Source organism: Belonocnema kinseyi, chromosome 7 (assembly GCF_010883055.1).
Source record: "Belonocnema kinseyi isolate 2016_QV_RU_SX_M_011 chromosome 7, B_treatae_v1, whole genome shotgun sequence".
Lineage (NCBI taxonomy): Eukaryota > Metazoa > Arthropoda > Insecta > Hymenoptera > Cynipidae > Belonocnema > Belonocnema kinseyi.
The window spans coordinates 90,605,908-90,629,946 of record NC_046663.1 but is presented as its reverse complement, the minus strand read 5'-3'; the positions used below and the strand labels follow the sequence as shown (position 1 = coordinate 90,629,946).

The 24,039-nt window shown below is 33.6% G+C and overlaps 1 protein-coding gene across 2 annotated transcripts in view; it reads left to right on the top strand.

Moving 5' to 3' along the window:
• Positions 1–22,472, top strand: part of LOC117176788 (anoctamin-8) — a 120,353-nt gene extending 97,881 nt beyond the window's left edge. The window contains exons 7-15 of one of the 2 annotated variants that reach the window (XM_033367089.1): positions 364–499; positions 1,361–1,416; positions 6,477–6,551; positions 6,680–6,970; positions 14,511–14,708; positions 14,785–15,076; positions 18,169–18,483; positions 20,098–20,365; positions 20,496–22,472. In XM_033367089.1, the coding sequence (XP_033222980.1) occupies positions 364–499; positions 1,361–1,416; positions 6,477–6,551; positions 6,680–6,970; positions 14,511–14,708; positions 14,785–15,076; positions 18,169–18,483; positions 20,098–20,365; positions 20,496–21,048 (2,184 nt within the window). In that variant the 3' untranslated portion in view covers positions 21,049–22,472. Of the gene's footprint in view, positions 1–363; positions 500–1,360; positions 1,417–6,476; positions 6,552–6,679; positions 7,016–14,510; positions 14,709–14,784; positions 15,077–18,168; positions 18,484–20,097; positions 20,366–20,495 lie in introns of both variants that reach the window. The other variant, XM_033367087.1, reaches the window with a different exon arrangement.
• The last annotated feature ends 1,567 nt before the right edge of the window (positions 22,473–24,039 follow it).

The following is a 24,039-nucleotide window of genomic DNA, read 5'->3' as shown; positions in this document are numbered from 1 at the left end:
TGCCCACGTGGTATATGGGTGGCCCCCAAGGTGATTTGCATCTATAAAATATACAAAAAAAAATATATAAAAAAATTGTTTTGTCCATGCATACAAAATTTCAAAAATTTAAAGTTTGATAATGTTCAATCGACTTGCCCAATGGTGAGAATTTTTTTTGACATTCTTTTTATTTGTTCGTGAAGTCACAAAGAAACTTTCGAGTGCTATTAATAAGGAAACTAATCATTTTGAGTTTTTACGGCGCACCCTATAAAATAGTTTATTATAAACTTAATGTGCATTATGTTTTAATTTTTCCAAATTAAATTGTACAATTCTTGATTCTCGTTAATTAATAAAATATTTTTATCATCATTTCAGGATTGGTGGGATGCACGTTTAGAAACTGCCGGTTATGGATTTTGGCTTAGTTATGTTCCGAAAGTTTTGCTCGCAGTAGTAATCGCCCTCATGGACGAGGCATATTTCAAAGTCGCTGTTTGGCTGAACGATTTAGGTATGTTTTTATCGAAGGATTTCATTTCCTTTTCCAGAAAAAAATCTTACTTACAAATAGAACAGAAATATTTTCAGCCTTGTATCTTTGTTATAAATTAAATTAATTTGTAATAATCTACTATTACTGCTTATTACCTTTAACATATCTTTCAGACTCTAGTTATAATTGTTGATATAACATTTAATTATTAGTGAGTAATACTGTATTAACATCAAGGTTTCAACAGACGTAAAAAATATGAAGAAATTATCTAATATCTACTGCCAATTTTATTATTTGAAGGAGGGTTTCGTTCGAAATTAAATTTGTTTATTTAATAATGCACGTGTAGAAGATATGTAGTTAATGTCCCAAATACTTTCTTTTATCGCTTAGCTTTCTTATCTCAACTAGGGATACAAATGTAGTCGAAAGTGCTATGGCACCTTTAGTTAATCGTTTTAATTTATGAGGTCATTTTCCGTTAAATTATAGAATAATCCTGCACTTTTATTACTAAATTTTTATTTAAATATCATTTTAAAATATTTTTTCTTTTTAACATTTATTATTTTCAAACTTTCTGAACTTGAATCTCAACTATGTTAAGTCGAAATTATTCTACACAATTATTAAATATATTTTTCACTAAAATTTTCTAATGAAATTTTGTTAAAACTCTTTCCATATTCTTTCTGATTTATTTATGAACTTAATCTATTTTTCGGGAAATGGACAAATTTTTCAAAAATGTATGGAATCGTTTTCAAGATTTTGTGTAGCATGGGAGCTAAAAAATGTTGTGATTAGAGTGTCACAATAAAGTTATTCGCGTTTCTCAAGTAGATATAGTTTATAAATTTTTTGTGTTGGACGCAGAAAACTATCGCCTTGACACCGAGTACGAGAATCATCTGATCTACAAGGTCGCACTGGTAATGAGAATAAATTTCCACTTTGAATTGTTAAAAAAAGCATTAATTGCAGCAGTGGTGCAGTGGTTCACCAAAAATTTTCTAAGCATTTGAAATCGTTTTTTTTTGTTAGTCTCTTTATTTAATTGCTCATTAACTTTTTCTGTATAAGAAATAAAAAATTCTGCACAATAATTAATGCCGTTGGTCAAAAAGGGACCTGAATAGTGTTATGGTCAAAATTAAAATAAATGCGCCAAAAGAGTCAACTCCAACTGCATGTACTCTACTGAATTCTGCAATAAAAAGTATATCAGTAATCTATCATTTTTCTTCAAATTGATGACAAGGTATGTTAATTATCGAAAAGGAATCTAAGTAATTTTTCAAATTTCCGCTGATATTAGAAGTGAAAATATATAACTAATAGTAAGAATGGGGTAAGCCTAAACTAAAAGCTGAAAATCAGTTCAGCGTCATGAAAGCCTCCCCTTCCTATATTTTCCCTCTTCTAATACCCCTAATTTTCTCTCTCTTCCCCTCACTGCACCCATTATGACCCCTCCCTTTCCCATCATCTTCCTCCTCTACTTCTTATCCCCAGCCATCACTTTCCCTTCCCTGCCCATCCCCACTACCCTACCAGCTCACCCTTCACTTCCCTTAATACCCTTCTTCACTTTTAATCATTTTTCTTACATCTCCTCACTTCTCGTCACTACCAGTCATTCCACTATTTCCTCACCTTTTCCTCTTACTTTCTTAACTTACCATCCTCTATTTTTCCTCAGTTCCCCGCAGTGGCGTAGCTACGACATTTTCCGCCCGGGGCCAAAAATAATTTGACGCCCATAATTCTCAAATCTGCATTCATTTCAAAGATCGTTTTGCTGCCACATGTAATTGCGCCCGGGGCAGCGGCCCCCTTCGCCTCCTCCTAGCTACGCCACGAGTTCCCCGACTCTCTTTTGTCCTAACTGTCCCCACTTTCTCTCTCCTAATTTGTCCTTATTTACTCCACTTCCCCTCTCCTCACTTATCCTATTTTTCCTCCACATTTCCCACCACTTCATACATTTTCCCGTCCCTCATTTCACCTCATATCACCTACTTCCCCTTTCGAAATTTACCCGGTTTCTCCCCTACCTCCCCTTCCCTAAATTCGCCACGATTTCCCTACTTTCCCTCCCCTTATTTTCTCTTTCTTACCCCGGAAAAAAGTACGACCGACGTGCAGACGGACCCCCGCCTGAAACTATAAGGGTTTCTGCCCGTGTCTGCGAAACCATAAAAATAGAATCAATCAGAAAACAATGGTTTTCAACATCAAAGTCTCAAAAGTCGATAAAAAATTCTAAAATGTATTTAAATTTTCTTACCTAAAATCAAAGGAATGAATTTTGTAACTTTTGATGGCAAATAATACCGGCACAGATAGAAAAAGTGGTCCGCCCGGTGGTCTTAATCAGCATATCTATATGTTTTTGGAGTCACTGAATCTGAATGAGGGGTCCAAATAACCCAGCTGGCTCATATTTCTCGAAAGACGCAAAAATAGACGTAAAATCGACGAAAATAGCGATTTTTCGATTATATTTTTGCAAATAAAAAAATATATTTTTATGTCCAATGGACCTAACGAGCATATTTATATGTTTTTGGGGCCACTGAATCCGAATCCGGGGTCCAAATAACTCAGTTGGTTCATTTTTTTTCGAAAACCGCAAGAATAGACGTAAAATCGATGAAAAAAGCGTTTTTTCGTTAATATTTTTGCAAGAAGAAAAAAATATATTTCTGTGCCATATTTATATGTGACGTGCGTCAAAGAAAAGGGGCTGACTCTAAGAAAATCGATATCGATTTGGATTAACTGACCAAAAAAACAAATTGATATGGTGATTAAGTCCACTAGACGTCAATTTTTGTTCATCTGAAAAATAAAGGACAAATCACCATTTTTTGTATTTTTCCGGCTAATTTAAAGTTTTAAAGACAAACTGCGATGTAATTAGGTTATTTTTACCGCGAAATTGGATTGAGGGACCCAAAAAAGTAGACATAAGCTAGACATAAAAATTTCCATTGGACCCCGAATTCGGAATTCGGATTCAACGACTCCAAAAACGTATAGATATGCTGGTGTAGTCCGCCGGGCAGACCACTTTTTTTGTGTTGAAAACAAAATTCTAAAATGTGTTCCAAGTTTCTTACCCAAAATATAAGATACGTATTTTCCTGATTTTAATGGTATTCAATTTCACAAAAAGTTGTATCCCCCTAGCTGCTGGGTTTAGCATTCTTTTTTAACCTATAAATCTCAATGATCGAAAAAAATCTAAAATGGGTTGCACTTTTCTTACCTAAGATCTGAGAAACGAATTTTGTGGATTTCAATAGTAAATAATTACATATAAAATGTAATCCTCCTAGCTGCTGGGGTGAGCAGTTCAAGGGTTAAAAAAATGTTTTCCGCGGAAAGTAGGGGAATGAGACTTCTTTTGCAATTATTTAGTATCAAAATATACCGAATATAAGGGTTTGAAAATGACAACTTGCCAAACAAAAAATTTCAATTTTTTAAACAATTATTCACCATCAATAGCTACAAAATTCATTCCTACGAATTTAGGTTAGCAATTTGATACACATTTTCGTTTTTGTGATTAAGAGGTTGAAAACCAATGCTTTCTCCAGCAGCTAGGGGGATGAAACTTTTTTTACAGATATTTGGCATCCAGCGCTACAAAATTCATTCTGATTTTATAAAAGAAACTTTTATTTTTTGTTTCACATACACGTGGGAACTCCAGTTCGATCTCTTTTTGAAAAATGGCTTCAATTACAAAAAGTTCAAAATTTTCTACTTGATACGCCGATTATAAAATTTTTTCATAACTTTATAATATCCATTATTCTTCTGAAAGAAGTAATAAATAACGATGAAATAGTATAATATAATATTTATTCTATAAAGTATTATTATTAATATATTTCATATTTTCATAAAATCAAACGATTTATGTAATATTTATTCATCCATCATCAATTTATCAATATTTATAATTAATAACAGAAAATTTAGAGGATGGAGGTGTCTCAAACCAGAAACGCTTTCACAAGCTTCAAACGCTTCAACTTAGGATAAAAAGGCTTTTGTCCGTTTTTTAGATATAGATATAGGTACATATATTATACACTGGCTGTCTATATTATCATTGTTGCATGGTTCGTGCGGCTTATGCTATTTGTTCTTATATCGCTTACGTGCTCGAAGAAAAAAAGGACGAATTGATTTTTATTAAGTAAACCTAATACTTATTAATATTGATAATTTACTGCTGAAAAATGTATTGAACTTTAGATTATCAGTCATTATAATATGAAGTAAAAACCAATCATCACGTAGTAGGCCACCTAAAAAGCTGGAAAAAACTTCTATAGGTTTTTTGGATCGCTGATCTCAAATTCGTTTTCGAAAATTTCAAAAACACATTGGCGGATCCAATATAGCGACCAAAAAACTCAAACAATGGTTCGATTTAATCGAAAATTTCTTTGTGTAGGTTTTTTGAGTCAGTAATTTCAAATCTGTTTCGAAACTTTTGACAAAACTGGCTCATCCAATATGGTGACCAAAAATCACAAAAAATGGTTCCAATGTAAAAAAAATACGATAAAAACTAAAAAAATGGTTGGATTAAAATGAACATTTTTTATGGGCGTTTTTTTAAACGCTGATTTAAAATCTGTTTTTGAGACTATAGAAAAAAACTCGCATAATAAATTATTACTTGAGTAATAAAAATTTCAAAAAATGGTTCGATTTGAATTAAAATTATTTGCTTCGGTTTTCTCATTCGCTGATCTCAAATACGTGTTCGAAACTTTCAAAAACAAATTGGCGAATCCAATATGGTGACCAAAAAATGTCAAATGCTTTATTTAATTGAAAAATTCTTAGTTTAGGTTTTAGGATTGCTAATTTATAATCTGTTTTTGAAATTTTGACAGCAAACTGGCGATTCCAATATTGCGACAAAAAATTTTTAAAAAACATTTAATTTTAATGGAAATTTTTTTATAGCTTTTTGAGTCATTGATCTCAAATTCGTTTTCAAAAGTTTAAATATCAAAATGTCGGATCCACTATGGCATTCCAAAAACTCAAAAAATGGTTTTATTATAATGAATAATATTAATAAAATAATCATTTAAATCGTTTACAGTTTTGAAAAAAAATTCAATGTTAGATGAAAAAAACAACACATGAATTCTATTTAATTTTCCCCGTAGAATCGAACAGCACTTTTTTGGGCGAATCGATATTCACAATAAATTGTTTAAAAAATACTTATTCAAACAATTGGGAAAGTTTTTTTAGATGGCAATTTATTATATTTTGCATACTCAATTGCTCTAAGAACACTTTTGATGTTGTTTCTGCGTCAATTATTTCGAACTTGACTTGATTTGAGGTGAAAACATTAAAATAATCACTACCAGTTGAAAATTTATAATGCCCTGCGGAACAAATTTATTATTTAAAAAAAATGTATTTTAAAAATAATTTCATTTCTTTTTATCACTAATCGTTCGTTTGAATATGAAACTAATAGAATAAAAAATTACTTTAATTACTTTTGCATTTACTTTGGTATAACATATATTAACAAAATAGTGATATGTCTGTAATACAAACTGCTCTGCAAAATGTGTAAATTTAAGAGTTAAAAAACATTTAAAATATATATTTCATTATTTTTTGTATAAATTCTGAATTACCAGGCCTTGTTTTACTGTTTCCGCATATATATTCCTTTTTATTGTGAAAATTTACTTTTTTTAGTTTTATCCAGGTTTTTGGAATTCGGGCTTTAGTTCTTCTCAAAATTATAACACTAAATCTATAATTAGCAAATCAGCAAGCTTCATGAAATAAATTATTATTAAAATATTATGTACGTCAAACTCTTCCGTTTTTCAATTTTCACATATTGCTAACTGTTACATGTATTTTAATTAACCGTCTCTAACAATCGAATCTTGTGTATTTTACCATTCAAAATTTGGTATTTTAGTTCCAGTTCGTCAACTCCTTCTTATCTCTATTCTACATCGCATTTTACCTACAAGATCAGGAAAGACTCAAAGAGGTAATCATTCAAATTATTTCAAATCCAATTCTAATTCTAATCTAATCTTCCCATAAAGAATTTAAAACAAAAATAGCAAGTTATATATATTTAAATATCTAAACGTGTTATTGAATTTATTTTTTCAGCAATTGGCTGCTCTCTTGATTGCGCGACAAGTTATAGGAAATTTGAAAGAGTCTGCTGTGCCCTATTTAATTGAACAATTGCGTCTCGCTCGATTGAGCTTTGAACTTTTCGGAGCCCTAAGTCCTAGCGAAGCTAGGAGACCACCTGGAGAAGCTGAGGTGGAAAAAGAAAAGGAAACTTCCAAAAAAGAAAATGAGGACGAGAAAAGTGAGAAGGACGAAAAAACTGAAGCCGGAAAAGGGAAACCGAGAAACGTTAGCCAAGCGGAACTGGAGAGCTCTCTCTACAGAGTAGGACACCCCACTAATTCTCTACTTAGTGAAATTGCTTTCAAGGTTTGGTCTAGAATTAGCTGATTCTTTTTCATTTTCTTCATTTTTAACTTCTTGAAATGCTCGTCTTATTTTTAGATATAATGTTAAAAACAATAAGCAACAACGAAGACTTCGATTATTTTACAAAGATTTTAGATTTATTTTAAAGAGAGCACAATGGTTTCAATGATTTCCGAAAGATTTCAATAATTACACAAATATTTCAAAAATTTCGGATAGATTTTAAAGATTTCAATGATTTCCAAAATATTTCAAAAATATTTCAATAATTTCACAAATATTTCCAAAGATTTCATAAGATTTCACAAAGAATAAAAATCGAATAAAAAAATGCTGGAAAAATTTAAACAATCCGATGAATCTAATCATTCGATTTCAGAGGGGGGCAAATCAATAATTTGCCCCTCTTTGGTCGATTTCTGGGGAGAGGCATTGTCCTTTGTGCCCCTAGGGCTCCGCAGCCTCGGAAATTACTCCAAATCACATATCAACTTTAGAGGTTTCTTATGTGTGGGTTCAACTTGCGTCAGACGAATAAAACTTTTTTTGTGTCCTTTTGTCAATAAATGCTGAAGAATTTTTTAATCTTTAAGGATTTATTTCTGATTGGTTACTCATGAACTAGAAGGATATTTTTTTTTTTAATTTTTAGCATCAAATATTGCTATTCTCAGTGAAAACATTTCGAATTTTGAAATTTATGTCTTTTTGCAGGATTTTTTAAACTTTAGGGGTTAATTTGGGATGGATTTCATTTGAATTAAAGAGATAAAACTATTTTTGAGTACTTTTTACATGAAATACAGTGAAACTCTTCTATAGCGCCGATGTTGGGACTGACGGTGGTTGGGAACTAACTCATTATAGCCCGCTTCACTTTTGTTTGTTCACACCTGAGTGCTCGCCTAAGTGCTCGCCTGAGTGACAACCGCAGACCCCGGCGCACCCCGCGCAGCTCCTATTACACTCCAGGTGCGAAATTCAGTTGGATGCCAGAGCTTGACCATCGGTCCAAAGTCGGCCTTGCTATGGTAACCGACCTACGGTAACCAGAGTTGAGCCGACTAAGCTGTTTTCAAGCTTCCATGGTCGTACCGACGTTGGCGACGGACTTTGGCGGCCAAAAAAAAGCCCTCCGCCGGCCAAATTCTGGCCCAACTACGGTACGACAATGGATAAATTGTGGCAGATTGGTCGGTCCGACTCTGGATACAGCAGTCGGATTGTTATAAGTCACCTTGACGCACCCGACGGTCGGTCAAACCTTGGCCTGAGTATGAGCAGACCGTCGGATAAACTCTGGTTAATTGTTACAAAAAGAACGTGAAAGTGTAGTCGGCCCGGCTGTGGTCAAGAGTTAACCCGTCCGTCGACGTCACATGTGCCCGTAACATTGGGTGCACATTAGGGTGGAGCAAATTTCCGAAATTTTGAAATTTGGGTTGGAATAGTGAAATTATATTGCCTATTGGGACAAATAATACGCCCTTAAAATTTTATTGAAAAATATTAAGTCCTTCAGGTTCCATAAGTCATGAGAAGTTTCCCAATATGTATCGGTCAAGAAGAAAAACCATAATATTCATTTTAGGCTTAAATTACTTCTTGGAAGGTTTTTCGTGGTTCATTTGTTTATTTTAAGTTCAAAAATTGAAGTTATGTTGATTAAAACGATTTAGCTCCATCGATTATCGATGAGACTAGATCGATTATCGACGAAGCTAGATCGATTATCATCCTGTGATTCCCCCTTTGGCACTGTGACTCACGTTTTCAGTCAGTCGTTCACAGTGTCGTGCCTTTCTTCATTTTGACGTTAAACCGAGTGCTATTTTTGTGATTTTTCGTTTTACTGTGTGATCCATTTGCAGTTGAAATGTCGAAAGTGACAACAAGAGTGAAAATAGTTTGTGACATTTTAGGGGAAGGCAAAATCTGCTCGGATAATGTTTTGCCCTCACAAGGTGATGTTCTTCGACATTATATTTTCATTTTCGTTGTATTGAAAAAGGAAAGCAACAAAGACCCTTCCTTCCAGGGAATAATTTTGCAGATTGATAAGTACGTAAAGAGTATATGGGAAAAGGCTTCACTCCCCATCGTCAGTAAAAAACGGTCTTCCGCTATAATTAAGAGTCTGCATGATGCTTACCAAAAACTGAAAAAGTACACAGAGAAGAATGGTTATTGGTTCAGTTGATAAAGAGGCTACAGCCCGTCTTCAAAGTCGTTTGTTCCGCAAGAAAAAGTAATTTCTCGGTCAAAAAAGCCAGAAAACTGAAACTGGGCCACAGCCTGGATGTTCCTATAGTTTGGAAAGTAGAGAAGATTCACCAAATGAAAGATTTTCCCCTGCGAGCATGAACACGAGCTCAGATGATGAATTTGTTGTCAAACCCAAAAAACCTAAAAAAGAGGTGCAATACATGACCGAAAAGATTCCAAATTTGGCCCTTGTCTGTGATTGCGCAGGGATCTCTGACAGGAAAGCATCCCTGATTGCAACTGAATTCATGAAAGACTTAGGGATCGAAGAAAATAAAGCTGTTGACCGCTGAAAAATTCGTCGAGGGCGAAAACAAAAAAGGCCTACAAGACTTGATGGGCGATTCAAAATAGAAAATTTTCAGTTTATACTTTTATTCAAGGAAGGACAAAACGATCAAAAAACTTCAAAAAGGAAAAACTATAATCACTGAAAGTGTTGTTGAAGAGCACATTAGTCTTGTTGAAGAGCCCGGTTCAATTACTTGGGGTACAAGGCCACAAGTGCAGGAACAGCAAAAGCGATTGCCAAAGCTCTGGTGGACTTTATCTTTGAAAACGAACTCTCAATTGACGAACTCTGTGTGCTAGGTTGCGACGGAACTACAACCAATACAGGCTGGAAGGGTGGTGCGCTGGCAGAAGTGGAGAAGACATTCCAAACATCTTTCCAATGGATGGTCTGCTTATTTCATGCCAATCAGCTTCCATTGCGATACCTTCTGAACACGTTGGATGGGGCGACCTCTGGTCTCACCAGTTACTCGGGGGATATTGGGAAGCAGTTGTCAAATTGTGAAACCAACCAAATTGAAAACTTTGAGCCTTTGGAGTCCAACATGCCACAGATGGGTGAAGGTTTGGACCTAAGTGTAGATTAGAAGTACTTGTACGAAATGGTAACCGCAGTTTGGGGGTAGTTCCAGAATCCCTTGCAAGGCGAAACCCTGGAAAAATGTCACACACCAGGTGGCTCACTACTGCAAATCGTATTCTGCGTCTTTACGTCTCAACCAAGCGTCCCAGTGCTGTACTGAGAGACTTGGCAGAATACGTCACTAAGGTTTATGCCCCTTTGTGATTTCAGATAAAAATGAAACCGATGTTCAAAGATGGGCCCAAACATCTGTTCAGCCTGATGCGGTTAACAAGATACCTTCCTAATAAACTAAAAGCCATTGTTGACCCAGTGATTAAGCGGAACGGATTTTGGTCTCACCCGGACTATTTATTGTTGGCAATGGTTTTTGACAGCAGGTCTGAGATCAAAGAAGATGCTCTAGACTTCATCAAGAAATCAAGAAAGAACTCTAATCCAACGAGATTTTTCAAAGTGCCACCATTGAACTTTAGTGCTGAGGATTACACTCAAATGATTGACTGGAATGCAGTAAGGCCTGTAGTAGAACCGCCTGTCATACGAATACTTGCTCCCGACTTGACTTTGGAACAATTAGAGAGAAAGAGCGCGATGGCTACATCTTCAACAAAATTGAATCCCAGAAGAAAAACCCTTATCTGAAAAAAATAGATCTTACGAATTGACTGACGATTCCCTACGGGATTGATACGCTCAGAAATCATGTTAATAGAACCTCATTTATTGCTCATCATCAGTAAGTTGAAAATTAAACGCAATTTCCTGTTTTCGTATATTTATGAATTTATGTTATATAAGTACATACCTATTCATGAAGAATGAAGTTATGGAACCTGAAGAAATTTTGTGATCACTCTGAAACTTTGCAAACATTTTATTCAGGTCATATGGCAACATAATTTCCCTATTCCATATAAAAATATTTTAAAGAAATTATTTGACAAATTTGCTCCACCCTAGTGCACATAACCTAATTAATTTCGATAGATCTACTTTCGGCCACAGTTGATCTACTCGTATCATTGGGAGGAACATTTGAGGGTAAATATTTATTAATTAGATATCTTTTAAATTATTATCAACTTTAGTTTCAAATCAACGAAAATGAAAAAACTTTTTTAATTTGTGACAAAATATCATAATAAAAAATGTCAAAATGAAACATTCAAAATTTTTAATTGAATACTGCTACATATTCAAAATGTATCTATTTTAATACATAATAAAGTCAATTTTAAATACTGACAAATTTTAAAATTCCAAAAAAGCGTCTAACCCTGAATATTTTCAAATAATATGTTCAAGTGAATAACCTATACATTTTAAAATTAGAAACATAGTCATCTTTTTTAAATTTTAAATCAGGTTTTCAATTTTTTATAAATAAATAAATATGACAAACAAAATGGCCATTTTTTGTGTTATGATTCCTTAAGTTATATAGAGTTACATCAGTTAAAGATGCTGCAATATTATATAACAAACATGCAAATTTATTAGAAAAAAATTATTTGTTCAAAGAATTTTGCTACGATTTCCCATAAGTTTACGTTTTTTGAATTATATTGCAGAAACTTTGGATAAAAACAATATAATGATGAAGAAATTTATTCGTGAAATTATTATTGATAATATTATAAATAAATTTAATAAACAAATGCATGTATCAGGCATTTTTCGACTTTTCCAACATTTTCGACAACTCTTTCGTTGTCAAATATCCAAATATGCATACCTACCTGCGGCGTACAATGGCCGATTCTGTATTCAAGTGTTGATAACTTATGTGTAGTGTCAATTTTGATCCGATCTGAACCGCTCTTTTTTTTAAATGCTTGTGAATACTTGTAGTTTTAAAAACACAGCCAGAATTAGGTTACTTGGGTTAATTAGGTTAGGTCAGAACGCTGCCTAAACTAAAAAACCACCGGAAATCATCATAGCCAGTGACTTAAAAATGCCAGTACTAATTTTGTCTGAATAATTAAAAAAATCACAGACAAAATTCAAAGGTATTGTGTTTTTAATGCTGGTATACATTGATAAAGTTTTCAGAGAGTTTAGTGGCGTGAAATCGTGGCCGGATATGATTCCTCTATTCGCCCTTGTACGACGAAATTGTTTATACCGATTTTACACTAACATAATGAGATCTGACAAAATAACGTCATATATATTTTCATCGTGATTTTTCCCGTAGAATCAATTGGTACTATTAGTTTTTTGAAGAAAAAGTTTTTTCATTTCGCTATATGTTGTTTAAACAATTTTTTGAAAATAAGGCAAAATGGCAAAACAAAAACGAAGGGTACACTTATTTTTACTTATTTTACAATTCCATTATTATTTTTATGTCATCTATAACCGGCGCTCAGTACGGGCATTTTTAGGTCACTGGCTATGATGATTTCCGGTGGTTTTTTAGTTTAGACAGGGTTCTGACAAATCTAAACCTAATTCTGGCTGTGTTTTTTATAACGACAAGTATTCTCAAGTATTTAAAAAAAAGAGCGGTTCAAAAAGTGTATAAAAATTGACACTACACATAAGTTATCAACACTTGAATCCAGAATCGGTCACTGTGCGGCACGGCGTCGAATCTCGGTAGGGCTATCGAAGGGAAGGCTATTGAAGGGTTTCACTGTATTACCATTTTTAGCAGATCCGTTGCGACTTTTCAAATAATTGTTTTTTTTATGTTTATTTAGGGTAGGTTGTACATGAACCATAGAAATGAAACTTTTTTGTATACTTTTGTCATAACATCCTGCCATTCTCAATAAAAAAAAATTCGGGTTCTCTAATCAGCATATTGATAGAATTTTTGAAACTTTAAGCTTAGTTTAGAGTGGGATTTAGATGCGTTAGAGCGGATGAAACTTATTTTCGATATTTTGTTAATGAAATTCCGCCATTATCAGCGAAAATATTTTAAATTTTCAACTTAGTGTCTTTGTACAGAATTTTATTTAACTATAGGGTTTTGTCATTTGTCATAGAATTTAGACATTCTCACTGATAATATTTTTCGTTTTCAAATTATTTTATTTTTACAAAATTTTTTTAAATATTTAGGTGTTGATTTGGTGTAGGTTCCAAATAAACAAGATATATCTACTTTTTTATACTTTTAGCACAAAATACTGATATAATCAGCGAAAAATATTTTGATTTGTTGAATTAATGTCCTTTTAAATATTTTTCAGTTTTTTCTTATTATTTTATCTCTATCGATTAATTTGGGATGGGCTTCAGATACTTTAAAGTGATGAAACTTTTTTGTGGTGTTTTGGTGTGTAATTCTGTAATTATCCGTGAAAACATTTCAATTTTTGAAATTACTGTCTTTTTACATAATTATTTAAACTCTAGGGGTTGATTCGGGGTGGGTTTCACATGAGCCATACGGATGAAACCTTTTTGGTATACTTTGGTCATAAAATTCTACTATAAAAAGCAAACAAATTTCGACATTTAAAAAAAAAAAGGTTCGTGCGTATTTCGTAAACATTGCGAACTTTTAGCTAACTAAAAAAGTATGAGCTTCCGTGCTTCTAAAGGTGAAAAATATAATTCTTTTACCAATTGTAGCATGAGTGGAACATTACTTTCCAGAGATGAGGTTTTTTATTTATTTAACAAAAAGTTATTAAAATAAATTATATTAAAGCTGTGGGAGAAGGACGGATGTTTCAAGAAGGAATCTATATTTTTGCCTCGTGCATCCAAAAAGATAATTTGTGCACCGGCTATCTGATTGCATGTTGTTATGACATTTATTTTTTGAGCAAACACACCCATAGGAAAACTAAAATTTTTTCATTTTGCCTAATTTCTTAAAAAGAAGCGTCATTGTCGTCTTGTGTTTTTTTTATCGTTCCTTTTTGCAGATTAAAAATAATTTTTGTTCCGTTTTTCATCGATTCCGTCGACGACGTGCAGATTCCATACAAAAAGGTAATGCTCCCTTCATTCAACAATATTCATGATCGTGAGTGTCACTCTATTTAGAAAATTGCCCCCTTTACAAAACACACTCTCTGTACAAGCATGAGCATTTATTTCGCATTGAATTTTTTCCTTTGTGATGTCTTAGTGAACACAGAAACACTGATATAATACGTCTTAGGGCCACCGAATTTCATTGCTATTAAACAAAGAATTATAGTATAAAATTTAAAACAAAATTAAACTGCTCGATTGTTATTTTGTAGAATACTTGTAAGCCTTTCTTTTAGATATAATATTTATCATAAAATAAAAAATGGAAATTCTGTGACTCCTTCGAACAAAAACCAAACACAATTGAAAGCTCAATAGCAAAAAGTTGAAAAAGGGTTTTGGTTTCAGTACGATGGTGCATTTTCTGAACATTTGGAGATGCTTTCTCAACTTGGATACGTGTGTCTCTTTTCTTCCGCCTTCCCATTGGCAGCATTTGCTGCTTTGTTGGGAAATCTGTTGGAACTCAGGGGAGATGCTTTCAAATTGTGTTTCGTTCTTCAGCGACCTTTTGGACGTAGGGTATCAAACATTGGAACTTGGCAAGTAAGTACCAAAAATGTCTAAACAAAGCCTTCTAATGTTTTTCTTCTCGAGAAATATTTTTCGAAATTGTTTGCAGAATGCCATGGAAGCAATGGGGCTCGTCGCCATTTTGGTGAACTGTGCACTGATTAGTCTTAGTGGTCAGGTTCAACGCATGTTTCCAGAAATGTCAGCCACCCAAACGATACTGCTCATCGTGGCCTTGGAACACATCATGTTGGCAATTAGGTTCATTATAATTTGTGTCATACCAGACACTCCGCACTGGGTCGCAACCGAAATGGCCAAAGTCGAGTTTTTAAGAAGAGAAGCAGTCAGAAGACTTTCCGCAACATCATCACCTGACCAGCAGCCAGCGACTGTGATTGGTAATAGCGAAAAACTCAGCTGTTGTAATTTAGAATTTTTAAATTAGAATACTAGTTCTCCTTAAAAACGTATATCCTAGGGCATGTGTTTTTTAGCAGAATATCGTTATTATTATCAACTATAGATCAAAATGATCTACTATTCTGAATGCAAAACTAATTTTTACACAACTTCATCTATATCTGTCGATTGGAAGTTGTTATATTTTTTCTTAAAAGTCGTAGGTTCGTTATGACCGACATAATAATTAAATGGGCACACTGCATACGGGCTTAAGTGCCAAAACACGAATTTTACAGAAAAACTAAAAAAACTGTCTAACTCTTATGGAAATAATTGTAAACAAAAAAATGCAAAAAGGTAACGAGGTACTGTTATGCTTTATCGAACCATAAAACGAACATCCTGAAAAAAGCATCCTCCTCCGAGAAAACCATTATCAAAGGTACAGCGTGTCCCCATAAACTCTGATTTTTATACATGAAAAGTTGCTTAACTTGTTTATTTTTCAATTTTAAATAAAAACTAAAATGTACTTTTGAGCTGTTGGTTAGCTCTATTCGATCGCAAAAGGAGCACTTTAAAAAAGAGAATCGTGCGCGAAAAAGCGCTGGTTAAAGATCGACAAGCACCAAAAAGCTTCTATTTTGGCACATCAAAAGTTGCGTAATTGTTTAATTTTTGAATTTAAGAGAAAAACAAGAAAGTACTTTTGAGATATTGGTAGCTCTATTGAATTTCAAAAAGAGCGCTGTAAAAAAGATAACCATGTGCGAGAAAACCCTGGTCAACGATCGGCGCGCACCAGAAAGCTTCAATTTTCATACAAAAATTAACTTTTGCAGCAGTTACTTCTCTCCGAGAATTCATCATTTTGTACGGACAAACTTCAAAAAACCAGAATCGACAGGTGCTCTGAAAATCAATGATGCCACACAACGAAGCATGGCACTTACGCCAGCAAGCATCGTGGCACTTACGCCCGTATGCACTGACTTTTCTTCCTAGACCTACTTTCGGGTCGAACTAGACCAAAATCTTTTACAGGGACACGAGTTGGAGGAAACAAGTCGTTTAAACCTATAAACCGATTTTCGAAAATTTGGCACTTACGCCCGTATACAGTGTGGCCCTTCAATTCTAAAACAGGGAATGTTTTAAAAAATATTGAATTTAAAGGTTGAAGAAGAATTTAGAATTTTATGTGTTAGACCATAAATTATGGCTCTGAAAATTGTTTTTTTTTTTAAAGTTTTACAAAATGGAATAGTTAAATTTTTAGCAAAAAATCAATTTTAAATTTAACAAACGAATTTTCAACCAAAACAGACCAATTTTAATCTAAAAAGTTTAATTTTCAACCGAGAAGGATTACTCAGTCAAGAGAAAGAAAAAATGCAAGTGAATTGAATTTTCAAGTCAATTGGGCGAATTTTCTACAAAATAGTTGATTTTTAAATCCGCCAACATGAATTCTCAACAACGACAAATTAATTTTTAACGGCAAAAAAAGAACTTCTAAGAAAATTATTGAATTTTCAACCCAAAAAGATTAATTTTAAACAAAACAAAAATTAATTTCTGAGATAACTGTTGAATCTTTGGCAAAAAATTACATCTTCAACCAATTTATAACATTTTTAACTAATAGAAGATGAATTCTCAAACAAAAATATAATAGTAGATTTTTTCACCAAATAAAAATAACATTTAACAGAAAATAGTTAAATTTTCAACCAAAGAAACTCACGTAAAAATTGTTGTCAATAACTTTTACTATTTTTAAAAAAATATTCCCCTACATATCCGTCAATTTTCGTGAAAACGTAATAGAGAAAACATTATCGTTATTTAACCATTTTGCTTTCTTTGTTATTTACGAAAATTCCACAACACTTTCAGACAGGAAGTTTTTAGAATTTCATTAGGCTGTGCCACAGTGGGGTGAAATAAAACAATGGGACTCCAAATAACTTGCAGAACGCAATTCATTAACGATTTTAGATTTTTATTTAAGTTCACTGTTATGTCGATTTTTTTGATTTTTTTTTATCTTCTTAAACCAACTTTTTTTTGCGTATTATCGCTTTTATTTTATGCGTATGGGTGCATGAAAAAATGGTTGACCTGAGAAGTTAATTGTTATAAACAAATTATTTTAACAGATATTCAACATGTTGGATTATTTGTTTGTGAAGAATACTTGCGTATTGAAATTGCTTGTTTTTTACCGTCAAGATGAGACTTGATCATTAAAAAAGGCTAGTTTATTCTTCTAATTGTTTACAAAATATGTTTTCAATGATTTTTAATAATAAAAATTTGTCTTGCGACATTTTTTGCTTATTTAAACAAAAATTTATAAATGAATGTCGCTTATCGGGATGTTTGTAATCCGATATAATTTATTAATTTTAAAAATAAATTATATAAAAAATGAGCAATCGCACAGTGCTAAATTAGATATCAGATGATAAACTTCTATCACTAAACATCATGGTCAATATAATTCGAATACAATTATTATAAACTATCATATTTGTCCAGTAAATGCCGCTAATCAGCGTTTTTTTATACCATTTGTTTTAAAATATAAGCATAAAATATTGGAAGACAAATTTACATTACTACACATCACTGGGAAGATAGTTTCTAAACAATTAGAAGAAGAAACGATACTTTTTTTGCACAAAAATGCCGATAATAAGCATTTATGTATATAATTTATTTAAAACATAAAAATATATTGTATGTCAAATAATGAAGTCTCGTCTTGACTGTACAGGCCAAAGTTAAATACAATCTGACACGGACTCAAACCATAGAGGTTTGATAAAAACCAACAAAGTCAAATTTTTGCATAAAGCTAATACCTTCTCATTATGTTGAGAAAATAAAAAAGTTACTTCTACCAACTTGATCTACCAGAAATCCTAATTTGAGTTTACTACATAGAAAATAAACTAATTGTAAATTATTGTGGAAAATGAAATTCAGAATCGACTTTTCTGATCGTTATCCTAATCGATAACCCATTCTATTGAAGATACATCCTCATTCTGCGCTTTTATCAATTTTACTCTTCACTCAGGGAGATTCGTTGTGAGTCCAGCAGACGGAGAATGCGAAGAGGAAATAGAACTAGGATCTGAGAAGACGGAGAAGATCGCTGCTTGCAGTCGACCGGAAACACCAACTTTGGGGTCTTTCTCCCAGACGTCCAGCAACCCACAGACGCCAAGCACTGTGGCGATTCAAAGGATTGCTGAGACGCCACCCCTTGTAACACCTGGAAGTGCTGGAAGTGGGAGCGGTGCTAGCAGTCCTTTTCTTTCTGATATCCATTTGGGAAGCTCTCGGGACCTGCATAATTTACCTAGATGTTCCATTCCAGGAGGCGAACGAGGTACTAACAACTTCTATAATTAACTGTTATTTCTTTTTTCTTCTTCTAAACGTTATGCCCTAAATGAAGTTTCAATTATGCTAATAAGGTCAATTAGGTCAATTATGTTTAATAAGGTCAGCAGTTCCTGCATTTATCTTCAGGACAGAAGGTTTTTGAGTTAAGGGGGTAGGTTTGGAAACGGTGGTCATGAAGAAAAATTATTTCATCAAGGACAATGTTGAACTTCGCAACAGAATCCGGAAATATAAACGTTAATGATGATGCTGAGCGAGGGTTTCAAGCGATAAAGAGTACTTTTACCTTATTGATTATTTGATGCAGATGATGTGATCCAATCAATGATGGTCGCAGAGAAGGGGGACGTCTTTTCAGTTCGGCAAGATTATATGGACTGACTAATCTCTTATGGTTTGACACAGAATCTTACTTTAATTAGCTATGTGGTTTGAAACTTGTAGATCAGATGCATTAGTTTTAACTGACATTACTCGTCCGAAAAGCATAGGTACCAAACTTAGGATGACAGAACTGGAGACAAGTTCTGACCTCGGTGATAACTGGATATACTAAACTAGAGGTCGACGTGTCCAAATGACAAGGTCCCGTCTCGGAGAAACCAAATGAACAGGTGCTATCTCGTAGAGACCAACTAAAAAGGTGTTACAGAGTTGAGGGCGCTAATGACCACAATCGATTTTAGATGGTATTTTGAAACTTCGAGAGTTAACCACGCTAGTTAGCATCTTCTCACTGTGTCTCTACGAGATAGCACCTTTTCATCTGGTCTCTCTGAGAAGGAACCTTGTCATTTGAACACATCGAGGTACTGAAGAGAGCCCGATGGGTGGCTGTTAAACTTACCCTGGAGAACTAAGAGATCAAATTCGCAGATATGTCGAAAGTGCTTCCTTGTATACTACAGGGTTAATTTAATTGCCTTGCATATAGAATCATTTTCCAAATGTAAAGGTGAAAGGTTCGACGTCCAAGCGAGAGTCAGATCTTATAAATACGTGTTATTTGAAATCAATAATTCCAGACAAAGTTATGTGCACTAGTGCAATGATTTGGTCATTCTCTCAACGATATGTAGGACCATCCTTTCGAAGAAAACTTCTGAATAAATAGATTATTCTATTTCTTCTTACTTGTTCAGGTTAAGCCGTTTCTATTTAGTAGATTTGTTTTCAATATCTTCTCACTAGGATATCCATTTCAACCAACCTCCTATCTCGCCTAATAATGCTTTTAAACAAATGAGTTACAATATTTGTGACCATATCGTAGTACGCACAGGAAAAATAAGAAATTCAGTATATTTGAAAACAAAATGCAGCTTTAAAGATTTATGTAAAAATAACGAAAGACGTTTCACCATTAGCATGAAAACGAATTTTAAAAGAAATCGATGATACGAAAGGTTTTCTCTCGTAAGTCGAAGTGGAGTCATCATTTTTACATCTTGAAATTCCAGAGTTATTTATAAAATAAATGATTAAAAACTCTTTGAAACATTGTAATACAAATAACATTTTTGATAGCCATTTATGTTTCATGCAATTAGAAAAGCAACATTTATTAATTAACGATTTATTTTTTCACTAAAATCAGGAAGACGTCCGAGAGATTGGTTAACAAGTGAGCCAGAATCATCAAGCAGTGGAGATAATTTCAGTCATCATTTGACAATTGGACCTCATGGAGGTGTCGACTGGGTTCGCAGATTAGCACTCGAATCGGGTGGAAGAAAATCTAGCGACTCCGAAATTAGCGGTGGTGGAACCGGAAGCGGCAGTGGGGACGAATTAGCATTGCATAGATCTACGGACTGCATTGTTTCGAAGGAGCTTGCTTCTTCATCGGACAGTGACCTCCTGAGGTAATAACAACAAAATTATATCCTATTTTTTGGTAATTTCGTGATAGATCATTTGGTTCGGCCATGAAATTTATAGACCAATAATACAAACATAACTAGTAATTGAATAGATCAAATAAATCTCTTTAAGATCCGCACCACCCTGGGCGTTGGCGCATCGAAACCAAAAATTCCGATTCTCGCCCGATAAGGAAAAAGCCAGAGAAAAATCAGACAAGCAACAACAACAGCAGCAACACCAACAACAGCATCAACAACAACAACAACACCAACAAAAACAAGAACATCATCAACCCCAACAACACTATCAACAGCCTAAAGAATCCCACGAACATCGGCACTCCTTTTACGGCGAAAAAGAGAAAGATCCAGCAGGTTTATCCGACTCCACTAGAACAAGTCAAGAAGAAGAAAAACCCTCCAAAGAAGATAAGGAAGCAAAGAAGACGCGAGTGAAGCAGAGTTTGATGAAACGAGCTCGATCTGTAGCAATATTCTCCCTGAAATTAAAAGAAAAGAGAGCCAAGGATGCTGAAACAAAGGCCAAGGAAGCCGAAAAAGAAGCTAAATGGCAAAAGCCTCAATCCCTTGGAGTTGGCGGAGAACTTTCCTGCATCCCTATAGAAAAACTTATATCTGTAGACGACATCGAGGCCATGGAGATGCGCAGGGTTCATCATTAGTCACTCAGCCGCTTTATTCATTTTCTCTCAGCTACATAGAGACGACAGTACATTGTGAGATTGTTCACTGATTGAAAACTGGTTTTCTAATTTTGCTTTGGAAAACCGAGGGACAAGTTCGAAAAAGAAAAATGGTGACGACGCACAAAGATATCAGGATGCTGAAATTCTCTTCAAGGAGTATTTAAACAGATTGGGGACTGAGCAATGCAGAGCCACAAACGAATCTTTGATTTAGGTTTCTTCCGGAGGAAACAAAATTTCAACAGAATAATATTCAATCCTAATTTAAAAAGGGGGTTTTAACGACCAAAAATGCATAAAAATCTTATTTAAAAACAAGAAATTGGTTGTGGTTCTTTGTTGAAAAAATCACTATAGAAGTGGGTCAAATTCAGTATCTAGTGTGAACATGAAAACAAAAATCGGCAAAAATATATTGGAGCAATCACATAGCGATTTTTCAATACTCATCGCTTGCAGACTTCTTTGGAACGTGATTAAGTCAATTAAATGGATGGCAATTAAACCAAAAAAGCACGAGGTTCGGGCAGGAAATGAAAAAAATGGGAAATTTTTTTCACTTCCATCCCCAAATTTATGTAAAGCTCTAGTCAGTGTGATTAAATGGATTCCATCGAGAAGAAACATTGTTATTGTTGCTAAAGTATAAGTTGTTACCACTGTTGAATAGGTGTTGATACGACGAAGAGATTTTGCAAAGTGGTGCCTAGAGTGCGCCCAAAAGTATAATAAATTTTCACACCGAGAAGAGAAGTTGGTGGAAGATTATAGTTAAAAAGATGAAACCAAAAAGGTTTTCGCTTCGACAATGCCTTGAAACTCCAACGAAACTTTTTCTGATATATAGGTACAAATATTGCGAAGTGAATTTAAGGATATAAGTGTTAAGAAAATCGACTCCTCTTCTCAGTGAACAAGTTGATTGTGATACTCTAAATTGAAATATTGATCTTTATTATCGTTTTTGTCATACTTTTTGTACAAAGGATTATGATGGAAAATTAAGAACTTTGATCAATTCAATGAAAATGAAGTATTATAATATGAGTTATAAAGAGTTTATATAAAAAGAAGCATTGTCAGGGAACGAATTGTACATAGAAAAATGTCATAAGAGAAAGTTTGTTGTAACAGCCTAGCGCAAGCATCCCGTCTTGTCGCTTTTGAATTACTTTTTCGATTTAAAAAAGGGATACGAAATTTTAAATGAACAGAAGGAGGGAAAAAATGTGAAAAAAAGTCGAGTCCACTTTAGAGTTCATCGCACTATTCGCAAGAATCGGTGTTTAGATAAATCCAGAATCGATAGATTAGCTGCGCTTTTCGTAATTCAGGCAATGACATGTTCATTAAGATGTATATGTGTTTGTTAGATGTTTTGTATAAAAAGAGTTCAGCCAATAAATACAACTCAAACTTACTTTTCTGAATTTTTAATCTTTTTAGTTTATGTTTTATTTTAAGAGTTATATTTTATGTTACTAAAAACATATTTAAGATGCAAAACATTCCGCCTTGTAATCAAAATTTACCATAAAATAGAACATTTTTAATCCCTTTCAAATCGTACATTTCACTGTTCTCACTTACTGCTTTTCAAATAATACTGAGGTTAAAAGTACTTAAAAACACAACATTAGTCATTTTACGTTATTAGGATTGACTGCTACACAGGTAGCTATTATGAAAAATAATTTTCAAATTCTTATCATTATTTTTTAATTGATCAAATTTGAATAACGTGAGAGTTTTACGATAAAGCGATGTATTGTTAGGCACATTTCTATTAGATTTTGAAAACGTTATGCTTTTGAAGCGACTTCTAAGACGTTAAACAATAATGGTGTTTTAATTTATTTCAGATTACGTTTGACAGATCCGATCGGTTTTGAATGAGATTGAAATCTAAATATTTTCGCTGCCTACTTTGAGATTCAAAAAAGCAGGACCGAAACGAAATTCCTAGGTATTGAAATTTTTAATATCTTTTAATGCATATCTGCTTACCGGGTTTTAACGGGCTTGCATTGGCGGTATGTCGCCGCCCTTTACCTCCTCGTCAGGACAAGATCGCTGCATTTTCAAATTTACTGAAAAATTCTAAGCTCTTTAAAGCGAAAAAATACTTTAAAAATATGATAACCTAATTTAACCATTTATTCTTGATAAATTCGGGAAAGAAAAATTTAGTTGATGCAAAAAAACTCCAAGAATAATGCCCTAATTGGCTATTGTTTATTAAATGTTAAACAATATACAATTTTTCACTTGAGCTTTCCTTAAAAGTGAATCGTATTGAGAACTACATATTTTATATGAACAGCATGTGAGTGATTCTTGATCCATTCACCCTGTGTGCACTGCCGGTAAGAAGGCTTGCATTCGAAGATATTAAAGATTGCAATACCGAGGAATGCCGTTTCTGTCCTTTTTTGAATCTCCTATTTATGATTCTAAACCCTTTCAAAGACTATAGCTGTCAAACGCAACCTAAAATAAATTAAAAACACCATTTCCGTATAACTCATACAAATTTTCAAAAAGCAATGTTTTTCCCCTCTTGACTTTTTTTGATATCGTGCGTTGTTTAACTTAAAAGGTTCATTTTCGTTCATTTTTCTATTTTGACATTGCTATAGCTCTACTAATTTTGTTTTTACAGAATAAAGTCCTAGGGATGAATTATTTGAATTATCAAGTACCATAAATAGTCGTACATAGAATTTTCATTTTTTGAAAAAATGTTCTCAAAAACTTTGGAAATGCCCTTTAGGGCATTTTAGGACATCTTTTAGGCATATTTTAGAACTGAAAAAACTGTGCCAAAGCTCGATCCAATCTGATCATTTTTTCAAAAGTTATCGCTAACGCAAATAAAACAAAAACTATGGTGTTCGAAAGAAAGAGTGAGAAAACGCTATGCAATATTTTATTAAATGATGAGAGAATTGAACAAGTTGATAAGTT